Below are 13,265 nucleotides of genomic sequence, written 5' to 3'. Positions count from 1 at the left end.
AAAACATTCTTCGAAATGTTTTATAATAAACAGCCAAGTATAAAATATTTTAAAGTATTTGGGTACCCAGTTTTTATCTTAAATACAAGAGAACACTTAGGAAATATCTCCTCTAAAATTGAAAATGGAATTTTTGTAGGATATTCCCTAAATAGTAGAGGTTATAGAATTTACAATAAGGTTACCTTAAAAATTGAAGAAACTACTAATGTAAAATTTGAAGAAACTAAACAAGACTTAGAACTTACACAACCACCTGAATTTGTTCCAGAAACCAACCAAACTCTAAGTCATGAAGAAGAGGAACAACATCAAGAGAGTCAACCCCCTAGAACAATAAGGGTTAACCCAAATCACCCAACTGATCAAATAATTGGTGACCCAGACTTGAGAGTTCAAACCAGATCATCCTTTAGAAACCTAAGTTAAATTTCTTTAATTTCAAAAATTGAACCCAAAACTGTGGATGAATCCCTACTAGACCCAGACTGGATTATAGCTATGCAAGAAGAACTAGCCCAATTTGAGCGTAATGAAGTTTGGGACCTAGTACCACCACCTAAGAATAAGAAAATAATAGAAACAAAATGGGTATTCAGAAAAAAATTAAGCGAAACTGGAGAAATTACTAGAAATAAGGCTAGGCTAGTTGCCAAAGGGTTTAGTCAGGTTGAAGGACTTGACTATGATGAGACCTATGCCCCAGTAGCCAGACTAGAATCCATCAGAATGTTACTAAGTTATGCAGCCCATAAGGGATTCAAACTATACCAAATGGATGTTAAGTCTGCCTTTCTTAATGGACTAATTAAAGAAGAAGTGTATGTAGGTCAGCCTCCTGGGTTTGAAAGTCTAGAACACCCTGATTATGTTTTTAAGTTAAAGAAAGCATTATATGGACTTAAACAGGCACCCAGGGCATGGTATGAAAGGCTAACATCCTACTTAACATCTAAAGGATTCAACCAAGGTCAAATTGACCCAACCTTGTTTGTTAAATCATTAAATGCAGACATATTTATTGCACAAATATATGTAGATGATATAATATTTGGCTCAACAAATTCAGATTTTTTAGAAGAATTTATTAATTTAATGGAAAAAGAATTTGAAATGAGCTTAGTAGGAAAATTAACTTATTTCTTAGGATTACAAATCAAACAAACAAATAAAGGAAATTATATTTATCAACACAAATACACTAAAGAATTACTTAAAAAATTCGGAATGGAAAATACAAAAGAAATAAAAACACCTATGGCAGTAAACACAATCTTAGATAATGACTCAAATGGAAAACCAGTTGATTTAAAATATTATAGGAGTGCAATAGGTAGCCTACTATATTTAACTGCAAGCCGACCTGATATTTTATTTGCAGTTATTATATGTGCTAGATAACAAACTTGTGCTAAGGAATCCCATCTGACACAAGTCAAAAGAATTTTTAGATACCTTAAGGGAACAACAAATGTAGGAATTTGGTATCCTAGGACAAATAATTTTGAACTAATAGGGTATTCTGACTCAGATTATGCTGGATCGCAAAAGTACAAGTGATGGATGCCAATTATTAGGTTCATCACTTGTCAGCTGGTTTAGTAGAAAGCAACATTGTGTTGCTCTATCTACAACTGAGTCAGAATACATAGCTATAGGCGAATGCGTTGCACAATTATTATGGATGATGCATACTCTAAAAGACTTCAACTTAAATATCACAAATGTAAAAGTATTAATTGACAATATAAGTTCAATTAACTTAACCAAGAACCCTGTGCATCATTCAAGAACCAAACATATTGAAATTAGGCACCACTTTATCAGGGATCATGTTACTAAAGGTGATATTGAACTCAAATACATTGAGTCCAAATCAAATTTAGCTGACATTTTCACAAAACCACTCCCTGAAAGTGAGTTTAGCAACTTACGTCGAAAATTAGGGATGTGCTCAATAGACTAGGAATTTTAAATTTCAAAAGTGTTTTCAAAAATAATTCCTTCAAATTATAAGTTAAAATTGTGTGTTTTCAAAACTTTCCATTTTTAGATTTTCAAAAACAGTTTTGGCCTTAGACTAGTTTTGAATCCTTAGAAAGCATGTACCCATAGGACTAGTTTTTGAGCATCTCACCAACACCTTATACCTTGCTTGTGTTTGACAAACATAGAAAGGGGTGAGATGCATAGGCCAACTGTCTGGACTTAAGATGCTTATTTCGGTGCATCAGCATAAGTCTGGACGTTAAATACAACTCAGATATTAATCAGATTAAGTTCATCAGTCAAGTCAAAGACTGACTGCTTATAATCAACTTAATCTGACTAACCAAGTGAAAGCTACTATCTTCTGATAGTTAGTTAGTACCTAATTGATTAGACAGCTGTTTAAATTTAGGTATCAAGTTCAGGGGGAGAAATTAATTAAAATTTTGTGTGTTTGAAAAATGCCTTTGTACAGCTATTTTAAAACTGACTTATTTTTAAAACACCAGTTTACAAAAAGCTAAACTAAGTGTTTGAAAAACTTGGAAGTTGAATCTCACCTAATTTTTAAACCCGATTTAAAAAGTTGAATATTTAAACTTATTCAGTTTTGTAACATATGCTTGAAAATTAAACTTTCCAAATTTAGCTTTTATCAAATTAGCCTTAAAAATTTATTTTGGCAATTTAATCTTACTTGTTTAATTTTTGCTTTGTTTTGAAAAATTGAAGTTGAAAATTTTACCTTTTTGAGAAGTAAATATTACTTAAACTTGAAAAGAAAAATTGAAAATCCTGATTTAAAATTTTTTTTACACGCTTGAAAAGTTAAACTTGATTAACTTTAATTTTATACTTTTCAAAATTCAACTTGTCTCCCCCAAGTCAACTTGAATTTTTTCCTTGGATTTAAAAATTGTACTTTTATCTTTGAATTCTGAACCAAACTCAGATTTTTTTTCAAGATTAACTGTATTTATTTTTTTTAAAGTAACTCTACATTATGATTATTTACCCTTGCTTATTTTTTTTTTTTTGATGAATGCCAAAGGGGGAGGGTTAGGTGGTTAAGTTAGATAAACCAACTTGAAAACACTAAAACTAACTTTAAAACCTTGCGCTCTTTCTTTTTTGCGCTCTTTCACTAACTTAACTAGGTTGTCATTCCATCAAAAAGGGGGAGATTGTTGGTGCGGGTAGCACTAACGGTCTAACCTAGGTTTTGATGAATGACAAATAGGTTAAGTTAGTTTTGTTGTTGTCTGACACTTTGATCAAGTGTGCAGGAGAAGTCCAGACAGGTCGACGGGCTGACCGGATGTATGGCACGAAGCCCAGCTAAGTCGACGGGCTGACCGGATGGCTGGCGAGAAGTCCAAGCGGGTCGACGGGCTGACCGGACGCTTGGCAAGAAGTCTAGCTAGGTCGACGGGCTGACTAAATAGCTGGCGAGAAGTCTAGACGGGTCGAAGGGCTGACCGGACGTCTGGCAGGTAAGTGAGGTAAGTCACTGGAGGGGAGTGACTGCGAGGACGCGTTCTCAGGAAGAGAACATTAGGCGTCGATCCGGCTTAGATCCATTTCGGATGTCTAAGTCGAGATCGTGACTAGATTCCGGTCTCGGAAAGACGGAATCTAAGTCATACTATTTGTGCTAATTCATACTATTATAAAATGTGCTAATAAACTATTTTGCAGGAAACATATTGCCTCGGACTAACTTTGTTTTGCTGGAAAAGGGAGTTTTCTGGAACAAGGTGGTCCGAGCGCCCGGAGGGGATCCGGGCGCCCGGAGGTCCGGGCGCCCGGAAGGGATCCGGGCGCCCGGAAGGCAAATTATATCCAACCAAGTCGTCGCCACGTGGAGCATCTCGGTTTGAGCAGCTACGTCACATTCCAGGTGCCCGGAAGGATTCCAGGCGCCCGGAGCAACATATAAAAGAAGCCCCAGGCAGGAGCTTCAGAAATAGATCTGAGAACTCCTCTACTGCTGGTCCTGCTGCTCTACGTTCTTGCGACACCAACAAGCTCCGACAAAGTGCTCATTCGGGTTTTAGTTAATTTCCTTGTCGGTATTTTTTCACTAGCATTTCCGTACTTATTTTGTAACTATATTCGAATTGATAGTGATTGCCCAACGAAAGTGGTCAAGAACCACGGGCCTTCGAGTAGGAGTCGTCACAGGCTTCGAACGAAGTAAAAACAACTGTGTTCATTTACTTTTCCGCTGCGTATTTTAACTCAACTTTTCGAATCGATATTCACCCCCTCTCTATCGAACGATCACGGTCCTACAACATCAACATATTCAATCAGATTGTAAGTGATCTAAAGCGGGTTGATGTGAAGATCAAAGATGAAGACAAGGCGCTGATGTTATTGAATTCTCTACCTTCATCTCCTATGTACGAGAATTTGCTTACTACATTGATTTGGGATAAAGAAACTATTAAATTGGAGGAGATCATAAGTGCATTGCTAGATTTTCACCAAAGGAAGAAAACAACCAATGAAGTTTCTCAGGGAGAAGGACTTGTGGTAAATAGCAACCAAGAACATGGTAGGAGAAAATCTCGACATGAATCTAACAACAACAACAAGACTCATTCTAAGTCAAGAAGGGAAAAGGTGATCGTGTGCTACAAGTGTAGAGGCAAAGGTCATATCAAGAGAAATTATCCAGAGATAACGAAACATGTTGTAGAGAACAAAGATAGTTTGGTAAAGTCTGCAAATATAATTAAAGAGGAAAATTCAGAGAGCGGTGATGGAGATATGATATCAGTTATGTCGAGTTTAGAATAGCTGACAGGTGCATGGATCTTAGACTCTATATATTCATATCATATGACTTCAAATAAGGAGTGGCTTGACACATATAGGGCAGTGGATTCTGTTCAGTGTTAATGGAAAATGATGCATCATACAATCATCGGTATAGGGAACGCCAGAATCAAGATGTTTGATGGTGTGATCAGAACCTTATGTGATGTCGGATATATAACAGAGCTAAGGAAGAACTTGATCTCACTAAGCATACTAGATGACATTGGTTGCAATTATAAATCAGTGAGCGGGGTGATGAAGGTCAGCAAGGGAGCTCTGACTATAATGAAAGGATAAAAGGTAGCAGGACACATCTACAAGTTGATAGGGACTACAATTGTAGGTGGAGTCTCCTCAGTAGAGTATGAATCAGACAGTACTGTCTTGTGGCATATGCGGCTAGGACATATGGGTGAATATGAAATGCTAGAACTTCACAAGAGAGATTTGTTAAATGGTGTCAAGACGTGCAAGATGGAATTCTACAAATTCTGTGTTCTTAGAAAACAGAGCAAAGTGCAATTCAAGATGGCAACAAACAAGACTGAGGGAATTCTAGAGTACGTACATACAGATCTCTGGGGACCAGCCAGTGTAGCATCACGTGGAGGACACTTGTATTTTATGAATTTTACTGATGATTTCTCACAAAAGGTTTGGGTATACTTTATGCGTCACAAGTCGAAAATTTTTACAAAGTTTAAATTGTAAAAAATTGAAGTGGAAAACTAGACCAGAAAAAAGATCAAATACGTTAGGTCAGATAATGGGACTGAGTACACAGATTTAAAGTTTCAGGAATTTTGTGAGTAGCATGGGATAATGAGGCATTTCTCAGTTCACAGGATACCTCAGCAAAATGGGATGACGGAAAGATTGAACAGGACAATCATTGAGAAGGCAAGATGTCTCATGTTGAATGCAGGGCTTGCAAAGAATTTCTGAGCGGAAGCAGTTAACATGACATGTTATCTTATTAATATATCACCAAGGGAAGTAGTAGAAGGCAAAGTATCATAAGAAGTATGGACAGAGAATCAAGTAGATTACTCTCATCTTCAAGTTTTTGGATGTTCAACCTATATGTACATATTTAGTGAGGAAAGATTAAATTTGGATGTGAAGTCAAAGCAATACATTTTTCTGGGGTATCAGAAAAGAGTTAAAGGCTTCAAGCTTTGGGATCCTAAGGCAAACAAGGTGGTGATCAACAGAGATGTGGTGTTTAACGAGAAATCTATGCTATAGCGTACTAAGGAAGAAGGCAAGAAAACACCACAGAGCAACATGGAGAAAGATGTTATGCAGGTGGAGCTAGAGACTCATGACTCTGATGATTCTAACTCAGAGCACATGGAGTATCACACTATAGCTGGTGGTATAACGAGATGAGTCATAAAAACACCCACCAAATACGGATTCAAAGACTTGGTATCTTATGCACTTATCACTAGCAACGGAGACCCTACATCTTTTCAGGAGGCAATCCATAGCTTTGAAAAGGATAGGTGGACGGGTGTTATGGCAGAGGAGATGAAGTCATTGCATAAGAACCAAACGTGGGATCTAGTGAAACTTTCTAAAGGAGAGAAAGCTATAGTGTTCAAGTGGATATTTACGAAGAAAGAAACAATGTCAGAGGGAGAAAAAGTGAAGTTCAAGGCTTTGTTGGTAGAAAAGGGGTATTCACAAAGAAAAAGATTGACTATTAAAATTTTTTCTCTCTAGTGGTAAGACATATGTCAATTAGAGTGGTATTGGCTTTGGTGGCACATCCTGATTTACAGCTGAAGCAAATGGATGTGAAGACGACATTTCTTTATAGAAATTTAGAGGAGCAGATTTTTATGTCATGACCTGAGGGATTTAGTTAGCCCGGACAAGAGCAGTTGGTTTGCAAGTTGAAGAAATTGGTTCATGGATTGAAATAATCTCCTAGGTAATGGTATAAGCGTTTTGATTCATACATGATTCAAAACGGATATAGGAGATGTGAGTATGACTGCTGCATATATGTGAAGAGCCTTGAAGATAAATCACTGGTTTTCTTACTACTATACGTAGATGATATGTTCATTATTGCGAAAAAGATGAAAGTGGTTGACAAATTAAAGAGACTACTGAGCAAGAAATTTGACGTGAAAGATTTGGGAGAGACCAAGAAGATTCTTGGGATGGGAATTCATAGGGATAGAGCTGCAGGGAGATTATGGTTGTCTCAACGTAACTATGTGGAGAAGGTGTTGGATAGGTTTAACATGAAGAATGCAAAGTCCGTGAGCACACTCTTGGCGCATCACTTCCATTGTCTAAAGATAGATGACGAGATCCAAGAGATGTCAAAGGTTCCTTATGCCAGTGTAGTTGGTTGTTTGATATATGCTACGGTTTGCACGAGACCAGATTTGGCGCAAGTAGTTAGTATGGTAAGCAAGTTTCTCTCAAATCCTGGTCGACCACATTGGGATGACGTCAAGTGAATTTTCAGATACTTGAGAAATACAACTTATTATAACATTATATTTAGTAGACAACCGGAAGATCCTTCAGTTGCTGGGTACGTAGATGCGGATTATGCAGAAGAATTAGATAACAGGAGGTCTACTATAGGATACATGTTCACTGTGACAGGAGGACCTATTTGTTGAAAATGTATTATACAATCTATTGTTGTATTATCTACTACGAAGTCGGAGTACATGGCAGTAACTAAAGTAGCAAAGGAATCTTTATAGCTTATAGGGTTGGTCAGAGAACTGGATATTCAACAAGGTGGAGTCAAGTTGTTATTTGATAGTCAGAGTGCTATCTATTTAGCGAAAAATCAGGTATATCATACAAGAACCAAGCACATTGATGTGAAGTTTCACAAGATCAAAGATTGATTGCTTCCAGGGATATTCAACTTGTGAAGGTTCACACTACAGATAATGCTGCAGACATACTAACAAATCCAGTGACCACAGAGAAGTTCAATCATTACTTGAACTTAATTTATATCTCTAGATGTTAAAGGAAGCCTAGACCCAAAAATCCAAATGGAGTTTTATTCAGATACTCGTGTTCTTCGAATGAGTGAATATTCGCCAAGGTGGAGATTGTTGACGGGTGACTCATATTTGGATGAAGGCCAATGCGATGGATGTTATGGAAGAAAAATCTGTTAAGAATTTTCGTAATAAAATTCTGTTACGATTTTATATAACAGAATTCTATTATGATTTTTTATAACATAATTTTGTTGTGATTTTTCATAATAAAATTATGTTACGATTTTACCAAATCTAGGGTTTATGCACTATTTATAGGGATCATTGTAAACCTATTGTACAACGATAATCACAAGAATCATTGGATGTGATTCTCTTGTGTAGAGAGAATTCTAATAAAATTTTGATCTTTTTTGTGGAGTAGGCACGTCGCCGAACCACGGTAACTCTTCTCCTTTCTCTTCTTCTCCTTTCTTTTATTTGCTCTTCTTTTGTGCGTCTTTGTCTTGTTATTCCACATGATCTCTATCGCTCTTCCTCTTCTTTCATATTAGAGGTTGAGAGGTGTTGTTTCCTTCTTTGTATAATAATATTCTATCTATTTTTTAAATTTAGATTTCATAAATAATATTTCTTTAAATTTACTTTGGGCAAAGGTGCAACAATTAGATATTTCTAGTAGTTAATCAAATATGTAATAGTCGAATTACATGATGTAATATAGGAATTTTTTTTTTGCCAATAAGATAACTTTAAAAACACTGATTGCTTGGATAGACGTATGTGAGCGCTTCTTAATTTGCCTAGTAAAATTAAATGGATCATTTTCAAAATTAATCGGTGGACGTACATCTCAATTATGAAAGGAAAAAAATAGTATTCAAATTTATTTATTTTATATATGTTTTATTAATAAATAAACATAAATGTTTTTTTAATGATAAAAAAATGAAATTTTTATCTAACTTTAGCGTCTTAATAAAAGCAGATAAATATATATGAATAAGATGGGTGTTATTTTAATATTTTTTTAAAACATGTGATATTATTTTAACAAATGACATTAATAATGATGACAAAAATAAACTATCTTCTTTTATCCCTATCCTTTTAATTTTAATATTCTTTAATATACTGGCTTAGTTTTGTGTCATGCTCAAATCTTTCTTAAGCTAGTTAGATTTTGCTTAATTAAAATTCTAAGAAATGGTTTATTTCAGCTCGAATTCAAATTTATTTGGAATCAAATGCTAATATCATATATATTTTTCATATTCAAAAATCAAATGGATATTATTTTTCCAAATCATTTGGCCGATATATATTATCAAAATGCCCTCCTACTTAAATCCTGACTAGAGTTTGTCAGGTGTATTGTGTTAAGGTTAAAAAAAAATTTAAATATTTCTATAATAGTATAATATTATCTATTTTGAATATAAATTCTCATGATTTTATTTTTAGATTATATCTAAAAGGTCTCATAATATTTCCTATGTTTTTAATATGAGATTTTATTTGTAACTATTGCAATCTAACAATCTCTCTCAATTGAAGGATTTCCTCTTCAAGCCTACCCATTTGATGTCATTTGATCCTTTTAATCCTTGATCTAATAAGACTTTCTTGCTCCTTGATTCAAATGATCTATTAGAACTTTCTTACCCTTCAATCCATTCGACCTATTAGGATTTCCTTATCCTTCGGTCCACCAGATCTATTAGGATTTCCTTGTCCCTCAGTCCAACCAACTTACTGGATTTTTCTTACCTACCTACTTCTCTACCAGATATGAGAGTCATCCCTTCATTTATTAGAATTCAATATTCTACTCATATGACTTAATCCGGACTCTGATACCAATTGTCAGAATAAAAAAAAAAATTAAGATATCTTCACAATGATGTGATATTATCTACTTTGACATAAGCCCTCATAGTTTTATCTTTGGGCTCTACCCAAAAGGTCTAATACAAATAAAGATATATTTTCCTTATAAGTTCATAATCCTTTCCATGTGTGTTTCAATATGGGATTTTGTTTGTAACTATTGCAATTTAACACATTGTAACAACTGCATTATTATCACTGCTTAAATCCTGAGCTAGTCAAGCGTTTTAGTAATTATGGATTTATAGCGGTTAAACATGTTATAACAATTATGAAATTATAGCTATTATAATACATACTTAATATATTCAAAAATATTCACACTATAGTAGTTACTATTTCATAACTGCTAAATTGTAAAGAATTTAGATAAGTAATTTAGACAAAAGATAATAATGAAAATAATATTGAACAGTACTGAATGATAATTAGATAATGGTACATGCTTAATATAAGCATATGAGATGGGACATCTTTTTGATAAAAAAAATTAAAATGATCTGTCTTTTTTTAGATATCTAGATAACGTTGACTAATCCTAGGATGACCGGTTCAATCCCATGAAAAATTTTCACCAATTACCAAGATAAACCAGGAAATGCCTGCAGCGAATGATCCAACAGTCTAGTATTTTTAGGTCAATTTTATATTAAAAAAAATTTATTCGTTAATTTATTGAAGTGAGACTATATCTGAAAAATTAAGAAGATGTTTTGCCGATGTACTATTATATATATATATATTTTTAAATTGACATTATATATCTATTTATATCAACTAATTATGAGATCATGAATTTAATTTATAAAAATTTTATATCAATGATCAAAATAAATTTAAAATACGCCTAACGAATAATCTATCTATCAATTATTCTTAAATTAACTGTATTTTGTCTCCTAGAATGAGTTTGTTAGCGTATGAGGTGTTGTTATAATGGAATTTAGGATTCAAATCTTGACAAAGTCTTATGATTTATCTTCTCCGTGTTAATTCTGGGGTGGATTAATAGGGACGCTGGGATGTCTTTTACCACAATTGAATTAACTGCATATTACAAAAAAAAAAAAAAAATTGATGAATTCGTCGAGACCAGACCGGAACTACAACCTTACTAATGCTTGAAAAAAACAAAAAAAGAGTAGGACCGCTTCATCGTTACCGGAGCGAGAGACCCACCTTTCATTTGAGAGTGAATTTGTGTTCACTTTAAATTAAATATTAATATTTTTAAATACGACCGACTCGACCTAGCATGTCCTAGTCCCTGTCAGGCTACTACACCGGCCACGATTTAAATCTGCAAGATCTGGCCAAGCAAACTCAACACTGCACTCTGCTGAATTAGCCAGCCAGCAGCGTTTGCAAATTGCAATGGGGCGATTTTCCCCTCTCCTCGCCGCTTCCATGTCGGTGCTGGTTGTCGCCGCCGCCTCACTACTCCCGGCAGCGCGAGCCCACAATATCACCAAGATCCTGGCACAGCACCCGGAGTTCTCCTCCTTCAACCACTACCTGTCGGCCACCCACCTGGCCAGCGAGATCAACCGCCGCCTCACCATCACCTTGCTCGTCGTCGATAACACCGGCATGGCCGACCTTCTCGCCAAGCACCTCTCCCTCCCCACCCTCCGCAACGTCCTCTCCCTCCATATCCTCACCGACTACTACGGCGCCAAGAAGCTCCACCTGCTCACCGGCGGCTCCACCTCCTCCTCCTCCGTCTTCCAGTCGTCCGGCCACGCCGTCGGCACCTCCGGCTACATCAACATCACCGATCATTTGCGCGGCAAGGTCACCTTCGTCTCCGAGGACTCCGGCGGCGGCTCGCCCGCCACTTTCGTCAAGTCCGTCGAGGAGCTCCCCTATAACATCTCCGTCCTCCAGATCAGCACCATCCTCACCTCGCCGGAAGCAGAGGCACCGGTGGCGGCGCCGGGCCCCGTGAATCTCACCGACCTCATGGCCAACAAGGGATGCAAGGACTTCGTCGACCTCCTCCACGCTAACCCCGACGTGCTCAAGTCCTTCCAGTCCAACCTCGACACCGGCCTCACCGTCTTCTGCCCCGATGACGACGCCGTCTCCGCCTTCTCCCCCAAGTACAGTAATCTCACCGCCGCCGGCAAAACCAGCCTCCTCCTCTACCACGGCATGCCCGTCTACTACTCGCCGCAGCTCCTGAAGGCCAACGGCGACGGCCCCCTCTCCACCCTCGCCACCGACACGCACAACAAGAACTACAAGTACACAGTGCAGAGCGACGGCGACGCCATCACCATCAAGACCCACATCGTCACCGCCGCCATCTCCTCCACCCTCATCGACCAAGACCCCGCCGCCGTCTACGCCGTCGACAAGGTGCTGGAGCCGCGGGAGCTCTTCAAAATCCCGGAAAAGGAGACCGCCGACGCGCCGGCACTGGCGCCGGCCGCCTCGCCACAAAAGAAAACAAAGGCTGCAGCCAAGCACAAGGCTACCGGGCACGGCGCCTCGCCGCCTGCCCCATCTGGCCCAGAAGAGGCGCCCGCTGACGACGTGACTGCGGCGGACAATGCCGCACTCCGAGCAACCAGGGCAGCTTTCGCAGCCTGGACGTCGCTAGCCGCCGCAGCTGCCGCCGTGCTCCTCCTTGCATAAGTAAATCGATTTAATCAGTGTATTTGTCTTCTGTAATTCTTCTTATTCATCTCCTTGTCCCTCTCTCTCTCTCTCATAAATTCCTCTGTTCTTATTAATTGTGTTGTGTGATTTTGCATGGAATGAAATGCCAATAATTGCTCTGTAACTGTTTTCACTTCGGGAGTTTTTTTTCTTTTTCTTTTTCTTTTTCTTCGATCTGATTGCCAAGTTTTAATTATTATATTTGGCTGTTTTCGACTTTATAATTTTGCGAAAATGCAACTAAAACAAACAGTAAATTGTTGGATTGAGTGAAACAGAGACACTTGTCGTTTGGGTCATTGCACATGGTGTGTTTGGGGAAGAACAGGCAAAGCTCATTTACTGATTTCCACCGGCTTTCAAGGTTGTGAAATAGTGATATCATACAAGAGATAATAAACATGTTACTTTCATTTACTGATTAGTAACTGATACCGTCTAGAAGTTGAGTCGAATCGGATGAGGTGATGAGAATATTAATTGAGTCATGACGTTTCGGAGGGGGTGTGCTGAGATGACTTCTGTATTGATCAAGTCTTCAAAAATCCTCTGGTCAACGCTACCTACAGCCAGCGATCGGGTTGACCCGGTCCTCGATACCTCGGTGTTCGAGACAGATCCAACAAATATATGAGTAACAGACTAATAATATAATAATGAAATAAATGAGGGGTGAGTCCGAAAAACGTACCCTGGCCAGGGGGTGCCCTTGGATAAGATGCTGCTCGAGTTGTTGTGATCCGGAAGAGTAGACGACGCTCGATCAGGATGAAGGGCTGGATTTGACGACGCAAAGCCGAACACGGAATGGAACCAGAAGACAAGCTGCAGGTCGGGATAAAACACCGACACACAACCTGGGAGGTAATAACGGCACCCAGGCCGGGATAAGATATCGGCACGCAG

At 37.9% G+C, this 13,265-nt stretch overlaps 1 protein-coding gene across 1 annotated transcript; it reads left to right on the top strand.

Moving 5' to 3' along the window:
* The first annotated feature begins 10,993 nt into the window (after positions 1-10,993).
* On the top strand, positions 10,994-12,483 carry LOC122030838 (fasciclin-like arabinogalactan protein 2). The gene has a single exon (XM_042589884.1). The coding sequence runs from the start codon at positions 11,070-11,072 to the stop codon at positions 12,333-12,335; it is 1,266 nt and encodes a 421-aa protein (XP_042445818.1). The 5' UTR covers positions 10,994-11,069; the 3' UTR covers positions 12,336-12,483.
* The last annotated feature ends 782 nt before the right edge of the window (positions 12,484-13,265 follow it).

Source organism: Zingiber officinale, chromosome 11A (genome assembly GCF_018446385.1).
Source record: "Zingiber officinale cultivar Zhangliang chromosome 11A, Zo_v1.1, whole genome shotgun sequence".
Classification (NCBI taxonomy): Eukaryota; Viridiplantae; Streptophyta; class Magnoliopsida; order Zingiberales; family Zingiberaceae; genus Zingiber; species Zingiber officinale.
Note: the sequence above shows the minus strand (reverse complement) of the source record. Positions and strands in the feature narration are given on the sequence as shown.

Coding starts and splice junctions, on each gene's coding strand:
- LOC122030838 (XM_042589884.1), top strand. CDS start 11,070: ATGGGGCGATTTTCCCCTCTCCTCGCCGCTTCCATGTCGGTGCTGGTT.